This window comes from Gastrolobium bilobum, unplaced genomic scaffold (genome assembly GCF_033153095.1).
Source record: "Gastrolobium bilobum isolate Gb01-03AN ecotype WA unplaced genomic scaffold, APGP_CSIRO_Gbil_v1 utg5188, whole genome shotgun sequence".
NCBI lineage: Eukaryota > Viridiplantae > Streptophyta > Magnoliopsida > Fabales > Fabaceae > Gastrolobium > Gastrolobium bilobum.
In genome coordinates this window covers 970,929-996,318 of record NW_026899969.1, presented here as the reverse complement: position 1 = coordinate 996,318, position 25,390 = coordinate 970,929, and the positions used below count along the sequence as shown (strand labels likewise).

The window sequence follows — 25,390 nt, the reverse complement described above, 5'->3', positions numbered from 1 at the left end:
GCTAGGCCCACAACATGCTGGGAATTCTGAAGAGACCCAAAAATAAAGAATATGAAATTGTTGAAATAAATATAGCTAAATTTAGCATGATAAGAATTAAAAGATTATTCAAATATGAATAAGATTCTACGAGGATTCTTATTATTATTTTTACAAAAATTTCTCTATACTTTTCTCAAACAGATAAATTAATTTTACAATATATATTTTTGATAAAACTTAAATAACAAAAATTGTAAAAGTTTAGCCATAAATGTACTTTTCTATTTTCTTTTTTTTGTGGGGGACAAGGCCAGCCAGCCACAATCACAACGTTAGTTAGTGTCCTGTTTGGGGAAAAAAGAAATTTAACAATAACTATTAAATATAATAGACTAAATAATGGAAAAATAAAATTTTATACACATTTTTAAAAATTAATTTGTAAATATAAGCTAAAATTTTAATATGAAAAAATATAAATATAATTATTTTGATGTTTGAAAAAAATTAATCGTGAAATTTATATATTTTTGATAATACTAAAATAACAAAAATTAAAATAGTGTAGCCATAAATATACTCTCTCTCTTTTTTTGGAAATTCCGTAAATATACTGCTTTATCACAATTCACAACGTTAGATTAGAGAAATGGGACCCCATTCTTAGTTAGTGTCCTGTTTGGGGGTAAAAGCAGAAAAATGAGGTGCATATTTCCCACCACATGTGGTTGGAAGTTGGAAGGGTGAATTATATGGCTGGATAATAAGACAGTGTAGGACTTCGGTGGGATCTAGGTTCCTTCTCATTCCTCAACCAGCGATCTGGGACTTTCTCCCCCCAGATTCAAACTCACCCTGCAATTCCCTTCATCTTTTGGTTTGGATCTGAATACATAATAATAATAAATCAAAACATGTTCCTCTTTGACTGGTTCTATGGCATTCTAGCTTCCCTCGGTCTTTGGCAAAAAGAAGCCAAAATTCTTTTCCTGGGTCTCGATAATGCCGGAAAGACCACCCTCCTTCACATGCTCAAAGACGAGGTTCGTGTCCCTTCTTAACATGAAATATCTTTTCATTTTTTTTTATATGTGGTTTTGAATAGTTGAAAAAAAATATGAATTTTTCATTTATTTTTTATTGTGATTGCAGAGATTAGTTCAGCACCAGCCAACCCAACACCCCACTTCAGAGGAATTGAGCATTGGGAAGATCAAGTTTAAGGCTTTTGATTTGGGCGGCCATCAAGTTGCCCGCAGAGTCTGGAAAGACTATTATGCAAAGGTCATTATTATCTTCAATGTCTTGATCTTTCGGTTGTAAAACTCTGCTTTTTTTTTTTCCTCTTCAATGATGAATTTCAATAATATGCATGCACCATTAATATGATTTTTAGTTTCTGAAAAAGTGGGATTTGTTTTTTACCCTAGGGGGTGCCTTATGATAGGGCTTACTTGGTTATCGTTTAATTCTCCTGCAATAGGATATAGATAGTGCATACTTAATACATTATTTTGTTAGTGCCTTAGTGCAGATTGGCTTTCAGTTGGATATGGTCGATTTCTGATTTCTTTTCAAATCTTGAATGCTAAATAATAAGCATATTTTTGGTTAGTTAGCTGGCGCAGATTTGATTTTAGTTGGATGAGATGGAAATAGAAGGTCTTTGAGACATGATAATCTTTCATTCAGATCCCAATTGCTTTTGTTTGATACTGTTGGTTATGATCCCTCTCTTAAGTCTGTTTGGCTTATTCATTATTTTATCACTTCCTATTTGGAGCGCCAGCTTAGCTTTTCATACGAGTTGTTTTGTTCTCTGCCCTTTTTTCCTGTGATATCTTTTTTATGTATTGTTGCTGTTCTTGGAATCCTTCGAAATTTCCTAGCATATTTATCTTAGGTTCTGGCTTTGTTTGTACAGCTTTGTCTAATCCATTCTTCTTGTTTAATATCTATTGTAACCCAACTTACAACTGGGTTGACTTTCATATTTGCCCACTGACTCAGCATGTTATGCCTTCATAATCCCAGATAAGGCTCTTTGTATTTATCTGATTCATGGGAGGCAAATACTGACAGTGGAAGTTTTGCTGTCAGCGCTCTTTTAACCTTGCAGGATGTGTTTTACTAGTATCTTCCTAAGGTATCCTATTCCTAATGAATTATAAAGAAAAGATCACGCAGAAGAGTGGTAGGAACAAATAAAGGGATGCATAGATCTCTGAAAATAGCTAGTTATTAGATTTCCTATTGAAGTATTAGAAGAAGCAGAAGGTCTAAATTGATATTTCACCTTGAGGGAGGAGAGCTATTCATTAAGTTTAGCTTGAAGTTAGTTTGATGGTTATTACGTAGTATTTAGATCATCACCTGTCAATACTCCCAATTCAAGTATAGATTCGTTTTCACTAATTTTTTTTTCCTGCCCTTAGTGGCATGACCTTTTTTTCCAGTGAGCTATAACTTCCTGAGGATTGGTGGTTTCTTTATCAATTTTTTTTTTTTGGTCAATTTATTCCCCTGGATTTGGTGTACTAGCTGTCTGTAAGCATATACCTAATCTGCAAAATGGCTCCAATGCTTGCTTAGAAGTTTTTGATATTGCTTTAGAATTCACATATTCTTTGACTTTCCAGGTGGATGCGGTAGTTTACCTGGTTGATGCCTATGACAAAGAGAGGTTAGCAGAATCAAAGAAGGAGCTTGATGCTTTGCTCTCAGATGAAACGCTGGCAAATGTTCCATTTCTTGTGCTAGGCAACAAGATTGACATTCCATATGCTGCTTCAGAAGAAGAGCTAAGATATCATCTAGGCCTGACCAATTTCACCACAGGGAAGGGAAAGATCAATCTTACAGAGTCCAACCTTCGGCCTCTTGAAGTGTTCATGTGCAGCATTGTCCGCAAGATGGGATATGGTGATGGCTTCAAGTGGGTATCTCAATATATCAAGTAGAGTCCAGCATCATTTTTTTCCCCCTTTCCTCGGTCAACTAGCTGTGTCTGCAGTTACATCAGAAGAGGTTTTATCTTTGTTTTTGCTTTTGATGATTTGGTTTTGATTGGATTATTGAATACAACTGCAGTAATGTTATGTGTCACATTTTGTATCTTTAGATATATTTTTTGCGGGGTGGGGGATATTCTCCATTGAGATACTGGATTCTGTTGTAGGGTGGTATGACTGGGGAGAGAAACACAAAGTCTCAAATAAATTTGGAAAATTTTATTCCACTTTCTTCCTGTTTGATTTTGACTGGAACCTGAGTTTTCTCTGAACTATTTCTAGTGATCCAATTTCGTTTGACAAATATGAAAGTAGAGAGAAATAGAATCTATCTGAAATGTCTTGTGCATGACCTTGAATGATCCGAATGAATCACCTGATAGCTCTGACTGAAAATGATATCAAAGTTGTTACTTTTCTTTTCTGGTAAAGGACTTTTAATGTAAGAAGTTTGTATAAATTGACCTTGCATCTCTAAAATGAACGAGTTATGGTGTATATACTATGGGAAAAACATCTATCATTTTAAAGGATATAAACTTATATCATTTTAGATCCTAATCGTTGATTTCCGTCTATCAACGGTTATAATCTATTGGGTCAAACTTAATGGGCCAAATTTATTATTAATTAATTAATAATTTTGATCCAATAAATTATAACCGTTGATAGACGGAAATCAACAGTTAGGATCTAAAATGATATAAGCTTATATCCTTTAAAATGACAGATGTTATTCCCACATACTATTGATTTAATTTCAAGTGTACCGTGATTTGAATTCACTAAAGATTTAATATAAATATATTTTAATGGAGGAAGGATATACTTACCACCAAAAAAAGTTTACAACCAACCTAATCACCGTTGATTTTCGTCAATCTAACGATTATCATTTATTAGAAATTATTGGGTCGTATTTATTAATTAATTATTAATTTCAATAAATGATAACTGTTAGATTGACGGAAATCAACGGTAATTAGATTGGTTGTAAAGGTGGTGAACTTTTTTGGTTGTAAGTATATCCTACCTCATTTTAATGGAAAAAAGTTTATATAAAGTGACCTTGCATCTCTAAAATGAAGGAGTAGTGGTGTATATACCGTTTGATTTAATTTTAAGTGCATGGTGATTTCAATTCACTAAAGATTTAAGAAAAATATATATTTAATTATTAAATAAGGAAAAATACTTTAAATGAATCATTACTTATTTTAAAAAATAATAATAATGAATTTTTTTTTTTGGATACAAATTTAATGTATTTAATATCTATCTCCCCTTACAAGTATTAAATATGTGAGGTTCAATCAAAATTTATGAATAAAAAAAATTAATAAAAAAATTTCGCGTCAATTATCATAAAGGTAATGTAAAATTTACATAAAAGATCTAATAACACAATTTTCCATTATTGACAGCGATGGGAAATCAAAACAATAGGCGCTTCTTCATCTAACGAGACAACTTCAACAATCTCATGTCAAACTATTAAGTAATTGGTAATGTTACATAGACATTTTATAAATGTAAAATGTACAATTTTTTATCACTATATTTGCTTTTGAATCTGTTTACTATTATATAAAAATTATTTTGTTTAAATTTGCACGCAATTTTAGCCGTGAGAAATTAATCGCTACAAATATGGAAATATTATACTTATCATTGTTTTAGATTTAATATTATTATTAATTGATTGATTATTATTGGATCAATTTGAAATTAATGGTTAAAAAAGAAAATAAAAAACTGCCATTGATATCAAATTGATCCAACGATAGACAAATATGTGGTAAGCCTAAAATAGTGGTAAGGATAATCGTTCCATTTTTTATTTGGCATAGGTTATACTTATCAATTTTTTTTCTTACCACTTATTATTATCAATCTTGTTATCGTTCGATTAAAATGAAATCCAATTATCAATATCGTACGATATACGATACGATTCACAAACTCAACGATACATATCGTCGAGTATATTGGAAAGGGATGCATATCTGACGATATAATACTATATCATACGATACGATACATATCGGGTATCATATGATACGAAAATTAAATCAAAATTTATAATATATAATATAAAAAATAAATAATGATTTGATTAACAAATAAAATTAAAAAAATATTATTATTAAGAAAAAAAAGTAAAGATTTACTTTGTAATTTAAAATCAAAATCAATCTAAAAAATCAGCATTAATAAAGGAAAAATTAAATAAATATTTTAATATATATTATTAAATTATTTTTTATTTTATTTTTGTATTTTACGATTTGATATGATTCATGATATACGATATAAAAAATCGATCAAATGATATAATACGTATTGCAATTCAAGAACCTTGATCAAATTAAAAATTATAAAATAATATCAAGGGAAAATTATTGATTTGATTTTGATTTCCCTCCTTATTTTTTACGTTTTGCTTTTCTATAACTAACAATTTGAGAAAAATACTTTTATTTTTTGGTGGATACATTGTGAAAAATATTTGATTTCTTCTAGGTGTTCGCGGTTTGGATTGGATCGGTTTTGGAAGCAAAAATCATCCGATCCAATCCCTTCGGTTTGATCATATAATCATCCATTCGTTTTGGATTTTTTTTCAAATCCGATCCGATCCGATCCAATCCAATTTTTTTCGGTTTGGATTGGATCGGTTTTCGTTTTTCTGAAAATCCTAAAATTTATTTCATAATTATTATGCAAATAACATCTTTTGTATATATTGGCTTTGTAAATTATTATTTTTTAAATACAAAAGTTTAAGTAAACTATAATATAATTTTTTTTGGACAATGAGATATAAGGCTCTACAAAGATAAAATTTTGTTGATGAGATGTGGCTAGATTTTTTCTTGGGTTTAGTTGATAGCCAATGGCTCTTGAGTTTATAAATTTTTGGGCTATGATTGGGAAAAAGACCCAAGTAGATAGAGAAGAATTAATATATTGGATCGGTTTGGATTGGATTGGTTTTCATCAATCCATCCAACAACCGATCCAATCCAATAAAAATTTGCAGTTTTTTTTCGATTTTTAATTTTTCAATTTTTGATTTTCGATTATCGAATTTTCGGTTCGGTCACCGCGGTTTGAATCGGTTTGGATTGGTTGATTAAGATTCCTAATTTCTTCTATGTCAACAATTTAACCCAATGACGCGTACCAAGTACCAACCAATCAAATCCCTCACTTTACTTTGCCCACAATTTTTAGTTAAAAAAAAACCCATCCAAACGGCTATATAACATTCCAAAAAAAGTGATCGAAAATAACTGAACGCAAAGAAGAAGAAAAAAAAGAAAACAGGTTCTTTTTTTGTTGCCTATTCTTGGTCTCTCTGCTGTTGATTCTTCTTCTCAGTTATACTGTGTATTTGTCTTGTCTCTGTTGATTCTTTATTTTTCCCGTCACTTCTTAAACCTTCAGAGATAAAAAAGAAAAAGAAGAATGTTTCTTGTTGATTGGTTTTATGGAATTCTGGCATCACTGGGTCTGTGGCAAAAGGAGGCGAAGATTTTATTCCTAGGGTTAGATAATGCTGGGAAGACCACTTTGCTTCACATGCTCAAAGACAAGGTTTTTTTTTTTTTCTTTTATATTTTAACTTTTATGATTGCTCAAAGAATCTTAATTTTATTTATATTAATATTTTTTGAAGTAGTTTTTGATGAGAAATTGAAATCTTGCAGAGATTAGCTCAGCATCAACCTACTCAATTTCCAACTTCGGAGGAGTTGAGTATTGGGGGGATAAAATTCAAGGCCTTCGATTTGGGTGGTCACCGGATTGCTCGCAGGGTCTGGAAGGACTATTACGAAACGGTTTTTTTAATTTTTCTTTTCTTTTAATTATTTGTTCAGTTTCATGTTTTTGAATACAGGGCATTTGGATGGTTTTAGCTACTTTAAGTTTTATTTGTTTGTTTTGTCATGCTAAGTTTGATGCCAGACAATGTACGTTTACATCTTGTAATAAAGTTTTTGAATTGTTAATTCAAGATGCTTTTGAAGTTTCTGTTTTGTAAATACCATGCCAAAATGTGTACAATTTATAATCACGAACAATTTACATCAAAGTTTTATAGGTATAGTGTCAACTGAGTATTAGGAATTGCTTTGATGCCTAATTGGCACAATGACAGTTTCCTATGGTCTGCTTATGCTAACTTTGAATTTTATATGATGTAGGTGGATGCTGTAGTCTACCTAGTTGACGCTTTTGACAAGGAAAGATTTCCAGAAACAAAGACAGAGCTGGATGCTCTTCTTTCTGATGACTCACTAGCAAATACACCTTTCCTTATCTTGGGAAACAAGATCGACTTGCCTTATGCTGCCTCAGAGGATGAGTTATGTTATTATATGGGTCTGTCTGACTTTACTACAGGCAAGGGCAAGGGCAAGGTGAACCTGGCTGATTCCGGTATCCGTCCTATGGAGACCTTCATGTGCAGTATTGTCCGCAAGATGGGATATGGTGAAGGCTTTCAGTGGCTCTCTCGGTACATTAAATAGGGAAATCAAATAGACAACACCGTGCTGTTGCTGTCTCAGCACTAGCATTCTAGCTTTTAGACTTTTTTTTTTTTTTGAATACTAACTTTTTGACTTCTTTTCTTATATAAATTGGATACTTCAATGGCAGTTTAATTTGTTTATTAGTTGTGAGACGTGCTTGTTTCTATTTTTTGGTAGGAGTTTCAAGCTTGTGTTGCAGTCTATATCGGTTATTAAAATTGCAGAATTAATAAATTGTAGCTTGAATTTTAGAAATGGCTGCTACATGTTTGACAGCTATGTAGCACCGACACTGACACGGGACACGTGACACGTGACACGATCCGACACGACATTCCGACACGTTAATTCTAAAAAATGTTAAATTTCGACACGTTAGGACACGTTTTGATATTAAATAATATATTTAATTTATGTAGTATATCTTATCTTTAATATTTAATAATTTAATAAAAAAATATATCTAAACTTATAATATGCATAAATTTTGCAAAGAAACATAAGATATTTTAAATATTAATATTAAACTCAATAAAATGGTAATCGTAATCTAACGAATCTAACAGTTGGAACTAAAAACTCAACGCAATTTAACCTTTGAACCGTTTTTTGAATTTCAATAACGCGTGTTGGAGTGTCGGAGTGTTCCAAAGTGTCGTACACGACACGTCAGGATTTTTGAAGTATAAGTGCTTCATAATTTGACAGTTCTCTTCGTTGTGGTTAACAATCTCCAGGTAATTTGTTCACATGTACGTCCAGAAGGGGAATATCTGGGTGGCAGTAATTACTTTTCTTGTGGTAAAGGATTTTTAATGTAAAAATCATTGAATGATCCGAATCACCTGATAGCTCAGACTGAAAATGATATCGAAGTAATTACTTTTCTTTTCTGGTAAAGGATTCTTAATGTAAAAAGTTTGTACAATTTGACCTTGCATCTACTAGCCTTCATGGTAGTTGTTGAGGACAACGCCATAATGGTCCAGGTTCAAATGCTGGTAGAGTCCAAAAAAAAAAAAAAATTGACCTTGCATCTCTAAAATGAACGAGTTATGGTGTATATACTATTGATTTTTTTTTATTTTTTTTGGTAGACGTATATACTATTGATTTACCGTGATTTGAATTCACTACAGATTTAAGAAAAATATATATTTAATTATTAAATAAGGAAAATTACTTTAAATGAATCATTACTTATTTAAAAAATAATAATAATGAATTTTTTTGGATACAAATTTAATGTTATTAAATATCTATCTCCCCTTACAAGTATTAAATATATGGGGTACAATTAAGCTATAAAAATATAAAAAATGATATTGTAACAACCAAGTTGTGTAACTACCATGTTATTACCAATCAATCTCACCGTTAGATCGATTATGTGGATCCAACGGTTATATTTATTTTTATCTTTGTATGGTTATGATTCCTCATATTTAAAGTGAAAGCATTAAATATGAGAAATCATAACCATACAAAGGTGAAAATAAATATAAAGTATTAAATTTGGAAAATCATGACCATACAAAGATGAAAATAAATATAATCGTTGGATCAACATAATCAATCTAACGGTGAAATTGATTGGTAGTAACTTTGTAGTAACATAAATTGATTGTTACAATATCCTTCCCCATAAATAATATACTTAATATTATATAAATTCAAAATTTAAAAAGGATCTAATCTGCAAAATAATAAGTAATTAAGTGAAAATCAATTATTCTCCTACTCATCAATCATCAAGATTAATATTATCATTATTATTACTATCAACAACTATCAGTGACATAATTAATCCATCATCTTCATTAGTGTAGTCATTTGACTCATCTCCTATTTATTGTTCAACAATGTGTGGTTCTTTTCCCTTATCATTCTTGTTGGCAATATAATTTCGTTTGTCAAGCCAGTTGACATTATCTTGTTCTTGTACGATGATACCTTTACTTTTATCATTCTTGATGGCCTTAAGATTTGACCTAAAAAATAAAAATATGCATAAAAAATATATATTTATTTAATTATTACCTTTATTTATTAATACAAATTTTTCAGATTGATTTTTGAATTTAAATTACAAATCAAATCTTTGTCTTCTTTTCCTTAATAATAATAATTTTTGTAGATTTTTTTTCTGAATTTAAATCATACATCACATTTATATTTTTTTATATTAAAAATTAAAAAATTTGATTTAGTTTCATATCTGTACTGTTGAGAGTTGCAAGTCCAATATGTACCCTTGAGAAGGGTAAAAGTCACTATAGGGTTATCGTTGTCAGCAAAGGTAGAGACCAAGCTAGACAATGACGTCTTAGATATGGTATTCAACAGTAAAAGTTGGGGGGGGGGGGGATATGTGTGTGTGCGATGAGTTGCAGTGGAGATTCATGAAGTCGGGTAGGGTAACAACACGTAGAAATCGGATCCCCTTGCTTACTAATGATGGGGTATTTATAGGGGGAGGGGATGCCTTGCTCGCATGGGAGGGCGAGCCATGTCAACTCTATTGGGAAGTGCCAAGGGCGCTTGCCATTGCTGCTACAGCCCTTTTACGGTTCCTGTTATACTGGTGGCAGTCGCTACTGCTGTAGCTGTGAAGTGAAAACATTTATTTAGGTGGTCTGGGTGGGCTACCAAAGGAAGGTAGCATCCTAACTTAGGATATTTTGGTATCTTACGTTGAAGAATCTATCACATGGGAACAGGGGGGAGAGTTGGTAAGCTATGATCACTAGAGATGACGTGGACTAGTGGAGGGAGATTGTGGTCGCCTTAATGGGGCAACCAGTTGGGGCTATCCAGAACAATATCCGATACAGAATCGTATCATCCGATACAACACTTTTCTGCTATACCCATCGATACGTATTGCTGAATTTGTGAATTATATCAATAGTGCAATTCGAATCGTATGCCGTAAAATACTAATAACTATGAATTCAATCAAAATTTATCAACATAAAAAAATTATCATAGAATTTACATGTCAATTATCATAAATGTCATGTAAATTTGACATAAAAGATCTAATACAATTTTCCATTATTGATAGCAACGAGAAATCAAAACAATAGGCTTTTCTTCGCCTAACGAGACAAGTTCAACAATCTCATGTCAGACTATTAAGCAATTGGTAATGTTACATAAACATTTTACAAATGTAAAATTTATAATTTTTTTATCACTATATTTACTTTTGAATCTGTTTACTATCACATAAAGATTATTTTGTATAAATTTGCATGCAATTACGGCTCTGAGAAATTAATTGCTACAATATGTATGGTAACTCCTACCTACGGATAAGGTACATATCCTTTTTATCGAATTCGAAGTAATTCAAAAACGCCTTTCACAAAAGTGATTGTTTTCGTACAGATATAACAGTACCTTTCCACGTACGTGTAAGACTTTTTTTTTAATTTACTAAAAATATTTTTTTATTTTTTTTATTTTTGACGTTTTGGTTTTTTAAAAGAGATTAGTGTTTTTGCTTTTAAATAATAAAAAATTATATATTATTTTAGTCTAAATAATTAAGTTTTAAAATGAGAAACAAAAATTATGATAAGAGGAAGTAAGAAATTTTCTTAATTTAAATATTAAATTAATAATAATGATTTTAATTAAAGGGAAAAGTGTTTGTCATTTTAAATGACATAGCACTCTGTCGAGAGACAGACACAGAAAAAAATTATTTAAATTTTAAATTAAAAAAAACCACCCACTTTATCTCTTCCATGATTTTTATTTTTCTGTGTCTATCTCTCTTCTAAAATGACATAACTTATATAATTTAAAATACAAACACGAAACCCTTATTTAAAAAAAGTTTCCGATGTTACTTTAGATAACTTTATCTAATATTCATCAAAACGACGTCGTTTTGGGGTTGAAAAGTTAAAAAATTAGAGTGATAAAGACTATTATAACCCTGAAATAAATTAAAATTACAAAAATACCATGATTTCCATCCCAAAACGACGTCGTTTTGATGAACATTAGATAAAATTATCTAATGTAACATCAGAAAAAACAAACCCTTAAAATATCTATCTTTTTTAAAAAATTCCTTTTCTATAACTAAAAAATTTAGAAAAATCTTTGGTTTCTTCTAATGTCAACTACTTTACCCAATGACGCGTACCAACCAACCAAATCCGTACAAGTGGAATTTCAACATGATAACCGGCTACTCCAGTCTCCCTCACTTTGCCCGCGGGACCATTTTCGGTCATTTTTTAGTCAGCCACCCGCGTATCATTCACTGGACACCCCGGTAATCGGTATTCAGTCGTCAACACTATATATACATTCCAAAAAATGATCGAAAATAACTGAAGGCAAAAAAGAAAAAAAGAAAACAGGTTCTTTTTGTGTTGCGTGTTCTTGGTCTCTCTGTTGATTCTTCTTCTCAGTTATACTGTGTATTTGTCTTGTCTCTATTCGCTTCACCGGTTGGAGTTCCGGCAACTACGTCGCCGGCGGAGATTTTGTTGTTTATTTTTCCCATCACTTCTGAAACTTTCAGAGAAAAAAAAAAGAATGTTTCTTGTTGATTGGTTTTATGGAATTCTGGCATCACTGGGTCTGTGGCAAAAGGAGGCGAAGATTTTATTCCTAGGGTTAGATAATGCTGGGAAGACCACTTTGCTTCACATGCTCAAAGACGAGGTCTTTTTCTTTTTTTTTTTTTCTTTTTTAACTTTCCTGATTGCTCAAAGATTCTTAATTTTTTGAAGCAGTTTTTGATAAGAAATTGAAATCTTGCAGAGATTAGTTCAGCATCAACCTACTCAATTTCCAACGTCGGAGGAGTTGAGTATTGGGAAGATAAAATTCAAGGCCTTCGATTTGGGTGGCCACCAGATTGCTCGCAGGGTCTGGAAGGACTATTACGCTCAGGTTTTTTTAATTTCTTTTAAGTTTTGTTTGTTTTGTCATGGTAGGTTTGATGCGAATGTACATTTACATCTTATAATAAAGTTTTTGAATTAACAAATTCAAAGCATGCTTTTGAAGTTTCTGTTTTGTAAATACCATGCCAAAATGGTGTACAATTTATAATCTGAATCATCTTGCCCTTTTGCTTTAGTAGATTATCAGAGTTTTATAGGTATAGTGTCAACTGAGTATTAGGAATTGCTTTGATGCCTAATTGGCACAATGACAGTTTCCTATGGTCTGCTTATGCTAACTTTGAATTTTATATGATGTAGGTGGATGCTGTAGTCTACCTAGTTGACGCTTTTGATAAGGAAAGATTTTCAGAATCAAAGAAGGAGCTGGATGCTCTTCTTTCTGATGACTCACTAGCAAATACACCTTTTCTTATCTTGGGAAACAAGATCGACTTGCCTTATGCTGCCTCAGAGGATGAGTTACGTTATCATATGGGTTTGACTAACTTTACTACAGGCAAGGGCAAGGTGAATCTGACTGACTCCAGTGTCCGTCCTTTGGAGGTGTTCATGTGCAGTATTGTACGCAAGATGGGATATGGTGAGGGCTTTCAGTGGCTCTCTCAGTATATTAAATAGGGAAATCAAATAGACAACACTGTGCTGTTGCTGTCTCTGCATTAGCATTGTAGCTTTTAGACGTCTCTTCTCATGTAAATTGGATACATCAATCGCTGTTAAACTTTTTATTAGTTATGAGACATGCTTGTTTCTATATTTTGGTAAGAGCTGTCAAGCTTGTGTTGCAGTCTATATCGGTTATTAAAAATGCAGAATTAATAAATTGTGACTTGAATATTGGAAATGGCTCTGTGCATGTTTGACAGTGCTCTTCGTTTTGGTTAACAATCTCCAGGTAATTTGTTCACATGTACGTCCAGAAAGGGAATATTTGGGTGGCAGTAATCTTAGGACACTTGTAAGTTGTAACTAATGATGGTGAAGTTAATAGTCAGTCCTCTTTTTCTCCTACTCAGTTCTTAAAGAAACTCGGATTGAAAAATGTCTCGTAAATGCTTATGGCCCCCTATTAGCTCAAATTAACTATCTATTTAAGTTTATACAAAACAGTAAGGGCTCGCATGAACTATTCTGTCTTATAAGCTTGTTACCATCCCCAAACCAGGCTTGTAGTAAACAACTATTCTGTCTATTCAACTTTGGGAGTGTGTGCTATTTCAGTCGTAACTAGATCTTGAATCAGAAGAATCAACCATGTAGAGACCAATTACACATGAAAACTTCCTAGATGACCCATTCAGGATATTAAGGAAATTCCAAAGGGTCAAAGGGAATTTACAAGATCAACAGAATGTACAAAAACAGCACCAACATTCCCTTATACATCACTAGTTTGTCACAGGAGTCATAAGGTGTTGGCTGCATCCCAAAAATAAGAACCTGTCGAGGAACTTTGACTAACCTATGTCTTCAGTTCCATGTCAACTTCAGTACTGAGGAGTTGTTCATATTCCCTTTCCATCTGCACAAAGGAATATTCTACAAGTAAATATACAACAAAATCAAATCCTCCTAGCACTAATACCAACATATTGCATAAATTAGTCACCTTTGCTTGTTTAAGAGCCAACTTCATCCTCCTGTACTCTTCTTGTGCTTTCTTAGAACGGAACATAGCCTGCACACGTACTACAGATCTCTCAACACGTTCTTCAGCTTGTTTCCTACCAGTCCGAAAGAATTCCTCCTCCGTGTCACTTTGCTGATTCTGGTCTCCCATTGCTTCTTCAACAGTATTAACCCGCAGCCCACGGAAGCCCCTTCTCTTCAAACGCCAACGCAGCACTGCTTTCTCAACCACACTAACAGACCAAAGAATTTTTCGATAATGCTTCCGCACTTGGAAGCACCGAAAAGCAGCCTGCATTGTAACATTAGACGTAAATTATAAGAAACAACCCAACAAGAGTCAATTTAGCAAACAAAATCTGTTAAAGCTCAGATGTATGATGACTAAAAGTTCTTAGATGAGCACAATTGTTCTCATACTTCGTGGAAAAATGTCATGTTAGCGTTTGAGCCAACTGACATCTGCAGTCAATTTTAATCAGCTTAAAATATGACAAACATATAACATGGATTTAAAATTAACATGCTTTACTCAGGACTACCAGCAATGAGAGAGGCAGGAAGAGTAGCTCTTACTTGAATTTTAATAGCCTGACGGCGCATGTTGAGAAATTCTCTACGAATCTTCCATGTACGGAATCTATGCTGAATGCGAGCGGCAGCTTTCATCATTTTCCTTGTCTCAAAGTTCCTAAAGGCATGTTGAATCTTCATTGCTGCAACTATTTTGCGTGCTTCAGCCTCTGGACTGGAAAACTCAACTGCCTGAGTTTGCAATTTTAGGGAGTGCTCCCTAAATGCAGCTTGTATGCGTGCTGCTGCCTCAGCAGCTGTTCGGTAAGCTGCCAACGTATCCTTCAGGTACAGCTGGTCCTCACTAAGGTTCTCAGAATTTACAGGATCAGTCGCGCTAGTTTGCAGTGAGCCACTGATATTTCCAGCTAAGCTCATGTCATTGAACTGCTCAACCAGAGACTTTTCTGAAAGATAAGCTGCTAAGCCATCATAACCCCTCATATAAGCAACATCAGCAGCAGTACATCCACCAGGATTTTGTGGAGTTGGATCAGTGACCAAATTTGGCTTTGCCCCAGCAGACAACAGAGTTGCAACCATTTTCTCCCTGAAGACACAAATTTTCAATCAAATATAATATAAAATTCATGCGGCCTATTTTACCTAAATTCATGCTAAATTCACACAGGTTAGGTTAATGCTGGTTATCTGTAGGGAAAAAGGAAACCAAAAAGAGCTTGAATGACAAAAGCATGTCAGCAAAGGAATTTCAGGTCAATGTGGTTGCAGCAAGGCTAACAGTTTAAACAACTGGGGTGTCTGTGTATTATACCTTCCACAATATGCTGCCCAATGAAGAGCTGTCCATCCAAATTTATCGCGGAAATCCAGTGATAGGCCTGACCATGAAAATAGGGAAACAGCCCAAGTATATCCCAAAATAGCACACAAATGGATTACACTTTGGCCTTGCGCATCATATTCAGTAGTCTTACAGCCTAAACCAATTCTTTCCAAAAGCCATTCCTTTAGTCTGTTTTTCAATGCAATTTCAAATAGGGCATCTTTTGCTTGTGAAAATGGAATTTTGTTGTCTTCAGTTGAATTGATTAAGTATTGCCAACTACTGGAAATAAATGATGTTTTGGAGGCGAATTTCCTTGCCTCCTTCAGTCCATTAGGTGATATTTTACAAGAGAAAACATCAAGGCTTTGTTGTTTAGCAAAGAGCAAATAAGCAAGCCTCATTTGAAGTCGAAATTCATCCCAGTTGTCCTTCTCTTCCATAGAAGCTGCAGGATCATGCAAAACAGGAGTACGATACTCAAAATTAACAACTTGGCTAATAGGCTTATGGCCATCAAAGCTCAAGTAGAGATTCACAAGTCCAGGAGAATGTGGTGATAACCAGCATCGATAGACGCCAACCTGAATGATTTCTGCAGGAACACTAACATCACCACAGACACACAATAGATTGGACTTTGAAAGGTGCAGATAGTCCTTATGAAAGAATCCAGTCACCAGGACCTGCAAGAAGTAAAGAAACTTAGAAAATCTAGCAATAATTGGAAAATAACAGGTGGCAACATATGAATTGATCATACAGCAAGTATTTACTGTGTTAAATTTTGTTGCAATTTATACACATGAATATGTGGATGCTTGTAGCCAAAGTGCTACTCATAACATCAACATCAACATCAACAACACCTTTATCCCAAATTAATTGGGGTCGGTGGTAGATGAACCCACATGAAAGATACAAAACGGTTGACAAAAAGTAAAAAAAATAAAAAATAAAAAATAAATAAATAAATAAATTAATAAATAAATAAAAATACACAAATAAAATAATAAAATAAAATAAAATGAAATAAAAATATATGTATATATAAATAAAGAAAAGTAAAAAAGAAAGGGACAAGAAGAAGTGGGGGAAATGAAGGGGAAAAGACTAAAAAAGGACCATCTGGAACATAGGAATAACAGCGGGTCTAACCCTCCACCATACTTATAGCTTTTTCTCCATTCCTTTCTAAGACATACTGTCCGCCAATCTATATCCCACTCCATTAAATCTTGTTTTACTACTTTCCCCCAAGTAAGCTTTGGCCTACCTCTGCCTCTTTTTGTGTTTAGCTCTTGGTAAACTGAAAATGAATTTTGGCAACATTGGAGAAAACCTATAAAAAATATTCTTAATGGAGTTTATATTTCATAGTATGCAGCTTTGGAATTTTACAGGAATTCAAGATTGAGTGAAAAAACTGAGGAATCAACTAAGAAGTAAGAAACCAAAAAATACCTTAGCGTTAACTGTTAAAGATATAATTAAAACAGAAAATAATTGCTACGTAAGTAGATATGTGAGGAAACCTTTGATTTCTCGGTAGAAGACACCCATGCATGGGACACATCAGTGATATTGAATACTTGTTCCGGCAGAGAAAGTTGCTGATTATCCACTACCACAGATGAATATGGTTCATGCATGGATGAAACTGAGGATTCAAGAGCTGATTCACCCAATGAACATGGTGAATCAGACATGATGTGGTTCACCCACATTCCAAAGCTGTCCTGACTTTGCAATCCCCCATTGACCGAAGTGTCTAAGGAATCAACACCACTTACAGAAACAGGATGATTCCTCTGCTCATTTGAATTTACTTGATTGTCCATTTTCTCAAGATTAACCCTTTCTGAAAAATTGTAAGGAACACTATTGCTCCCAGCAATTGGCTGAGTTAAACTATCAAAAGAAGGAATTCCTGCAGATGGATTGCTGGTTACCTGGTGACAAAAACCCTATATAGTTTAGGGCAGCAACTCTTACCAAGGGAGAAGAAGAAGGAAGAAGCAAAGAAAAAGTATATAAATTAGAGGTATGCAATTGAAAAACAAACAACCTTGCCTTGACCATAATTTCAAGGTCGCTTCTTCAAAATGGCTGTGGCTTTTTAATATGTGATTATAGTTGATTTGAAAACAAATTTAATAAAAGAAAAGCAGCTTTTTAATTCCTTATCATCTACAATGAAACAATAATTTAATAGTGAAAGGCTGCCATCAAAATCTGTTGTCAAAGAATTATAATAAAACCTCTCTATTACACACACATCAAAGAGGACGACGGGGTCTAATGATAAAATTCAAAAAACTAACAATAAGGAGGCCAAAATTTTGTGGCACTGTGCAGTTTTGCCGTTCTTTGGACCATTTGGTTGGAACAGAATGCCTGCATTTTTTAGTGTCTCTCAGACCCTTGGTTTGCTTTTAGTTAGGTTTGTGTTTTTGGCTTCTCTCTAGTGATTAGCTCGTGGCTGGTTCACGAGTTTCCACTACCAAAATGCAGACTGGGCAGTCTTTCTGCATCTTTGAATCTTTATTCTTCCTTATCCTTTCCATTTTTGGTATTGGAGGATACTTTATCCTCCCCCTAGTCGTGCTTCTGTTCTTTTCTCTCTGATACAGTTTCTCTTTACATATTAAAAATAAAGGAAAATAATCAAAGGACTAACTTTTCCATCACACAACAAAGAACAGAATAATGAATACAAATGAAAGAAAGATACTATTATCTTACGTTGTTGAAACTGTCATTCAGTAAAAATTGATTTTGTTGATCAAAATACGGACCTTTGCCTGCAAGAAGTTAAAGGTAAAGTTATTACAAATTACTAAGGTGCTTTCCAGACAAGCGACTGGTTGTGGTAAAAGCATAATCAATAATTATTTACCTTCATTAGGCACAGTCGACGTGTTGAGATCATTTGCAACCACTAGGTCATCCCATTCAAGTGTATTAATCTCATGGAGCCTCAGTTCATGACTTTTAACTGTTACATTGTCATTAATCTCTAATTATCTCCAAAACAGAAGGAATGAGAATATGTACCTTGTCAAGTAAAGACAACTACAACATCCATGTTTTTATTTTAATTTTAATTTTAAAAAAACCATGACGTCAACAGTTTATATATTTCTTCTTAAAATCAAGGCATCAACAATATGACCAGACACATACAGCATCATAAACCGAAAAAGGAACTCTTCTCTTCTGCTTCCTCTGGAAAGATGAGCAGAAAAAAATGTGGTGGAGAAATTTAATTGCAATAAATAAAGACATGCACGTGTTCTTTTCTGATAACTCTATTCTGCCCCACTATTTATAAATAAACCCTTAATATGTTCAAAATTAAAAAATAAATGTTTCGAATAAATGTCATAAGCCTTTCATATTGATAGCTTTCAACAGTATAACTAGTAAGAAGATAGACTGCAATCATTTAAAGTTATTTCTCACCACTGGCATATGGAGTTGCAGTCCCTGAATCTATCTCTTCTGATAAAATCCATGGTACAGTTGGATCAGAGGTAGAACTAGAGTTTGAATTTACGGGAGTGACAGGAGAACCTTGCAACTGTATCATAAACCACAAACCAAAAAACGTTACAAAGCCAAGTTATATTCATTATCACAATCAATGTTAAAGCATAAATGACACCTTAAACATTGACTTTATGTCTAATTATAAAATGCGTTTAAGTGTCTTACATGAAGAGCAAGTGAGCAACAAAGTGATGAAATGCTAGTAGTGTCTTTCCAAAAATGTACTTCTTATATCTATAGAGAAAGCAAAAGAACTTTACTCTAAATTCTAAAAGAAGACTAGAAGGAGAAAAAGACGCAATTTTCAATACAATGAAACAATGTGTATGATATAAATTTTTATCTCAGCATCCTTTTCAAACACTGTAGCAAGAAGACTACCTAAAGTTCTTTTAAACTTAAATTTTTCAGGGGATATGATATGGATCACCTCTGCCACAAAAAGCCACATAGTCCCTTTAGTTTAAAAGAATAGAACAAAAAAAATTAATCTCCAATCCAAGCCAAATATTAAATAAAAAGAAAACAAGTAAAAGAGCATACTATACCGGGTATAATAGAAAGAAGTAAAGCAGCACAATAAGCAACTCTCAACTTTAAAATAGCCAACTCATTAACAATTCAAAAACTCAAGTTTTTTTTAAATAAAAGCATGCATAAAACTCTACTTGGCAGTCTTAATGCAAACTCTTAAACTGTCATTATCCTACTAATGATGACTGTGTCAATATTTTGTCATGTCCCAGCCCAACTGTCCCACAACATATGAAATAGGACAACATATGACCTCATATAAATGCTTATCTCACTTGTCGTCACTAATAAAATTTTGGAGCTTATATCCATCATCAAATCTGCTACAAATCCAATGTTGGATTTGGATATTATCCCTTCAAACGCATGAAACAGTAAACAACACTATACAAGCTGCTTCATAATACCCAAAAATAAAAGATCCTGTGCACTATACACATAGAACAAATGAAATATTCCCACCATACCAATAGAAAAAAACATTGTTGCTGAAAGAAATTTTTCTTATAGACAGAATCATGGTGTATCCGTCATGTTTAAATGGATAAAACTACATCACTGACCTAAGGATCATCAATGTTGCATGCGTACGAGTACAAGCATATGATCTGATACGATATGCAAGTACAATTTTTTTCTAAAAAATTAAGATGCAGCATGAAAATATTTTATTAACAAAAAATTAACTTTATATATGTAAAAGAAACTATCTACATGTGATCACACCAACCCATGTTACATGTTTTCTCCCTCTCAATAGTTCCTTTTCCTTTCCCTAACTCTTTCCTGCTCTCACACTGGCGCCTTCTCCACCTAGTTTGGTAAGGATGAAAGTCTACTGTTCTGTATGTGATTTTGACATGGCTAGATTGCACAAGCGAGAATATGCTTTTAGATCCTAGATTTCTAGTGTAGCAATACTTTGAGAGTGGTGGGTATCACAAAAAAAAAAAATGGGATATGCCAAAAATAAGAATGAAGGGATATCGTATGAGTATCGGTATTGGATATGGATACATCACCAATTTTGGAGTATCTGTGCATCATAGAGGATCAATAACTGACTAATAACACATTGACAATAAATGTACGAGGTCTTTCTTTCAGCCAAAACAACATAAAAGATGGCACAGATAAATCATGGTTTGTGGTGTGAAATTAAACTTTTGAAAGGGAAAAAAAAAGGAAATGATAAAAACAACCTCCTGTGTTTCACGGTAATGAACAAGGACTATGTGTTCCAGACTCCTGAAAAGAAAATAGTGACAGCAATTTTAGGTCACATTACTATTTGCAAAATTATTTCAAATCTATGCTCTAATCAATATATACAATAATTACAGAAGGATGATTACTACAACAGTATGGACATGCACAACATGTTGGAATTGGGGCCTTAAAGTTAACAATTAATATGCATACTTATCAAGCAGCCAATAACATCTACGAACAAAGTTTGGGTTATCTTGGCCATGTGCATAATATACGTGGATCCTTTCTTCATTGCCAACCTGATTGAATGGGAAAAGAAAAGAATAACCAAAAAGAATGTCAGAAAACAGATATGATGTTACTGACTCAATCTAACTTCAGAATCAATAACAACAAAAACTGGAGGAAGGAAATATGATAATACATAACTAACTCTGTAATCTGAAAATGTGATTAAGAGTAGGAACACAATCTCTTCCCCAAATATTACGCAAAAAGAATGATAAACATGTGACTGAATCATTGTACACAAACTGTAACATCCAAAGCAGAGATAATGCATTACATAACCACCATCGAATTAGTTACTTCAGCACTTACAGGTCCAACGGAAGATGATATCTAAACCTAGTCAACATCAACATCAACATCAACAACACCTTTATCCCAAATTAATTGGGGTCGGTGGTAGATGAACCCACATGAAAGATACAAAACGGTTGAAAAAAAGTAAAAAATAAAAAATAAAAAATAAAAAATAAATAAATAAATAAATAAATAAAAATACACAAATAAAATAAAATAAAATGAAATAAAAATATATGTATATATAAATAAATAAAAGTAAAAAAGAAAGGGACAAGAAGAAGTGGGGGAAATGAAAGGGAAAAGGACTAAAAAAGGACCATCTGGAACATAGGAGTAACAGCGAGTCTAACCCTCCACCATACTTATAGCTTTTCTCCATTCCTTTCTAAGACATACTGTCCGCCAACCAAAATTCCTTTAAAAAAAATACTACTTACGGAAAAAGCACATTGAATTGATAAGCAACGATAAAACCGGTAAAGTAGAAAACTGAGCTCCAAGAAGTCTTATGTCTTTTAAGATTTAACGAAGCCTAGTGCTTATGAGGCTACTTGCTAGACCCTCTATCATCTTTGTGTCATCATATTTTATTCCCTTCACATCCCACATTAACAGAAAATGATAAATTGTGCCATATATAATCTGTTAAAAAACTAAATTCAATATGCTAGTTTCCACAATAAAATTCAAATGAACACAAATACACACAACCAAAAAAATGAAAACACTCACTTTTAAGTGCTCATGAGCTTCTTTAACAGTTTTCCCATCCTTTTTCTTCTTCCAGTTGTGCCCATCTTTTCGAAAGTTCCTAAGCATTTTGCGGTCAAATAATACAATAGTACCACCTGTTTATACACAAAATAATAGTAATAATAATAAGATAACAATATGACTGGAGATTTGACATCATCTAATCCGTAATAGTGAAAACTTATTACTGACATGCAAAACAACTAATCAAAATTCTATAAGATACATGTATGAAAAATCATTCACAGTGAGACTTTATACTGCTTTATTCATGATATATCCAATTAAATGGTGCATAATTCTTTTTCAATGAAAGAATAAATTCATTAAGGTAAAAGAACAAGATTACAAAGAGATTGGAGGATAATAGATCCTCCTAAAAAAGAAAATTAAACAAAAGAGATAAAAAAATCAAATCATAAAACAAGAATTAAAGGGTATAGAAGTTCACAATTTATAAAACAAGCTACAAATCAAAAAATGCTCTGAAGTATGATTATCATGGAAAGCTTCCCGCAGTTGGTAAAATGTGGAAATTAAGAAATAGAAACTAAAAAAGACAGGAATGAATATGATGATAAAAAGCATCTATACAAAAATGAATGGTAGAGCAGAATGAATCTGATGCATATCTTCACAAAAATCACGTTACTGCTAACAGCAATATAGAACATTACTTTTGGGCAGATTAACTGGTTTGACATTGATGGTGAAATACTTGGAATTACAAAGTATGGCATGAATCTCATTGGGACGAAGCCATCTGGTTCTTGCTTCCTCCCTAATGCTTCCCATATCCAGCTCTGGGACATATAAGAAAATATTTCAGAACAACAAATAAATGGAGATGATTGATATATCATTGACCAAGCAATTGGTAGTCCAGGTAAGAGTTGCAGTGGGAAGCAGCAAATAGGAACGGAAGTGCATGGTGAAAATATAAATTGTAATTTTAAACCAATCTTAAAAAGAATGAGTTTCTATACCATTCAACCATATTGACTGAATATTTAGAGCCACTTCTTCATATTCAAATACTTTAATTCTTCTCATTAGATATGGCCTAACCAAAACAAATATTCATGAAATAGTAGACTTTTAAGATGATTCATCTGATCTAGGGACTAACTCCTGTAAAATCATCAAAGTTCTAGCTAAATGTTAGGGCATTGTGTTTGAACATTTATTTAGTACTACTAACAACATTAATATACTCTACCCTCAGTTATTGAATGAGATACTGACTATAACAAGTAAGAAAAGCTACATCTTAGACACAAGAAAAAAAATTCTGAGCCTGTTTTCTAGTTCTAGTGATTGATCTCGCCATAAAAGAAACACAAAGAACTGTTAAAAAACATTATTACACAATTGACAACCGACCCCTGTCCTTTCCACTACTAGGTATCATTAAAATTCACATACTAGTATTTAAACAAGAAATTAAAAATTACCTCTACTTGTAACCAAACGACAAACAAGAAAAATCTCGAACATCAAAATTTCAACTTTGTTTTCGACACCCAAAGAAAAACAGGAGAGAAAGGCATACATACAGACAGAGAAAGAACAAGACATAAATTTTCAAAATTGATACTGGAAGAGGATAAACAAAAAATCAGCATAATTCAAAGATCAAAAGTACAGTACGTACCTTGCAATGTGTGGAATCCATGTATGCCTGAGCCCACGAGCTGCCCCGCTAAGTTATTCGCCATCATATAAACCTCTGGGATATTCCGAAAAACCTATCTCTCACTGCGAAATCAGCAACTGCATAGCTTACAATCATCCAAGGAAAAAAAAAAAAAAAAAAATCAGCGAAGAGATGAATCAACAAAAGAGAACAATCAAATGTTCCCAATAATAATAATCAAAAACAGGATGAAAGATTAAAAGGGTAGTTAGAAAAAACAAAAAAGGTGATGAATTTACGATGACAGCAGAGAAGGGTCTGTTCGGATTGGAAGAAAGAGAAATATGTTCGGAGCTGAATGACACTCTGTTCTGAAACTTTCGTTCTCTATTCTACTCTCTGACTCCGAGTTATGTTATATTAATAAAGGGCTTAATATGACGTAGATAAAATTATTTTTTATAGATATATTAAAAAAAAAATACGCAGGTTTTTTTTTTTTTTTTTGGTAAGCTACGTAGGTTTTTTTTTCTTTTTTTTCTTTTTACACAGCTTCATATATTTTTGTGTGTATAAAAAATAATTTTATTTTTTATAAAATGAGAAATATTAAATTTATTAATAAAATGAAAATAATTAAAAATTCTAATAAATAATTTAGCTACATCAAGTAGAATTTTGTTAAATAATTAAAGAAAAATGTTTTTAACATATTAAAATTTTATTTATACTTTTTTGTTTTTAATTCTTTAATAAATAGTCTGAAAAGACTCTTGTTAGTTAGAACTTAGAACTCTAGTGTTATTGACTATCTGTCCAGTAATAATTTCACTATCAAAAATTAAATTCGATTTGGTGCGACTGTACGACAAGATTAACATTGAAAGCGCAGAGGAGGAAGGACATTTATAGGTAGAAAGACGTGTAGGAGATTATATTACAGGTCGCAAAGGGGAAAGTTAAAAAACATGATCATGTGTCTCCGGGTCTTGAATCATTAATGGTGATTCTCGCAAGCGTAGCCTCGTAGGTATCAAATCAAAATGCACGGTCCCTCGTGTTGAGTTCGTGTTATTCGTTGACGTTTGCCTCGAACATTGCTATGAAGAATTTTGAGGTTTATAGACAACCCTTTTACATCTGGCAAATTTTGGATTACTCTACTCTTCATTCCAAATCATAACTGTGATTTAGTTGCTAATATTTATATCTAATGTTCCCATGGTTCTTTTTCTCATTTTTTCAATTACAGAATGATAATTCAGTAAAAAAAAAAAATCACTTAGGCCCGTTTGGTGTGATATATAAGGCTTGATAGTATAAGCTTATACTATACGTTATGACATTTTCAGTTGTTTGGTGTGACTATCGTATAGTATAAGCTTATACAGCAGAATCCTTTAATACATCAAAATGATGTATAACTTAATTAAGCCTAAGGGGGTGGGATTAGGCCTCATAAGGGGTTGATGTATTAATATTACTTACAAGCACAATTTTCAATAACTAATATATCATTTCAATATTAATATATTAAAATAAATTTTTTTAATATATTAATTTTTAAAATATTGGAGGATATTATCTTATACAATATCATACCAAACGCAAGATAGTAATAAAATTTAATCAGGTCTTACACAATCAGATATTAT

General features: G+C 32.7%; 4 protein-coding genes and 1 non-coding gene across 8 annotated transcripts; 4 read left to right on the top strand and 1 right to left on the bottom strand.

The window, feature by feature from the left end:
• Positions 1-696: 696 nt before the first annotated feature.
• On the top strand, positions 697-3,225 carry LOC133294558 (GTP-binding protein SAR1A-like). Of its 2 annotated transcripts, none has more exons than XM_061493248.1 (3): positions 697-1,025; positions 1,135-1,284; positions 2,622-3,225. In XM_061493248.1, exons 1-3 carry the CDS (start codon positions 897-899, stop codon positions 2,940-2,942), a joined length of 600 nt encoding a protein of 199 aa, XP_061349232.1. In that variant the 5' UTR covers positions 697-896; the 3' UTR covers positions 2,943-3,225. The 2 variants fall into 2 exon arrangements, with proteins under 2 accessions (XP_061349232.1, XP_061349231.1); XM_061493247.1 differs by having other exon boundaries at positions 1,135-1,266; positions 2,622-3,222.
• LOC133294572 (small nucleolar RNA snoR83) lies at positions 2,010-2,132 on the top strand. Its single transcript, XR_009749229.1, has one exon. It is a non-coding gene; the product is annotated as a small nucleolar RNA snoR83 (small nucleolar RNA).
• Positions 3,226-6,464: 3,239 nt separating the features above from the next.
• On the top strand, positions 6,465-7,544 carry LOC133294557 (GTP-binding protein SAR1A-like). Its single transcript, XM_061493244.1, has 3 exons — positions 6,465-6,593; positions 6,707-6,838; positions 7,205-7,544. Exons 1-3 carry the CDS (start codon positions 6,465-6,467, stop codon positions 7,529-7,531), a joined length of 588 nt encoding a protein of 195 aa, XP_061349228.1. The 3' UTR covers positions 7,532-7,544.
• A 4,355-nt stretch (positions 7,545-11,899) lies between these two features.
• On the top strand, positions 11,900-13,314 carry LOC133294455 (GTP-binding protein SAR1A-like). Its single transcript, XM_061493114.1, has 3 exons — positions 11,900-12,223; positions 12,323-12,454; positions 12,769-13,314. The coding sequence occupies exons 1-3, from the start codon at positions 12,095-12,097 to the stop codon at positions 13,087-13,089; spliced, it is 582 nt and encodes a 193-aa protein (XP_061349098.1). The 5' UTR covers positions 11,900-12,094; the 3' UTR covers positions 13,090-13,314.
• Positions 13,315-13,626: 312 nt separating this feature from the next.
• On the bottom strand, positions 13,627-24,119 carry LOC133294457 (calmodulin-binding transcription activator 5). Of its 3 annotated transcripts, none has more exons than XM_061493120.1 (14): positions 24,035-24,119; positions 23,754-23,880; positions 22,818-22,902; positions 22,079-22,194; positions 20,969-21,057; positions 20,749-20,794; positions 18,926-19,043; positions 18,360-18,458; positions 18,206-18,264; positions 16,996-17,412; positions 15,449-16,146; positions 14,677-15,223; positions 14,081-14,392; positions 13,627-13,993 (listed from the first exon to the last, which is right to left on the bottom strand). In XM_061493120.1, the coding sequence occupies exons 2-14, from the start codon at positions 23,772-23,774 to the stop codon at positions 13,934-13,936; spliced, it is 2,667 nt and encodes an 888-aa protein (XP_061349104.1). In that variant the 5' UTR covers positions 23,775-23,880; positions 24,035-24,119; the 3' UTR covers positions 13,627-13,933. The 3 variants fall into 3 exon arrangements, with proteins under 3 accessions (XP_061349104.1, XP_061349102.1, XP_061349103.1); XM_061493118.1 differs by having other exon boundaries at positions 18,360-18,479; positions 22,777-22,902; positions 23,754-23,872; positions 24,035-24,107; XM_061493119.1 differs by having other exon boundaries at positions 22,777-22,902; positions 23,754-23,872; positions 24,035-24,107.
• Positions 24,120-25,390: the final 1,271 nt, after the last annotated feature.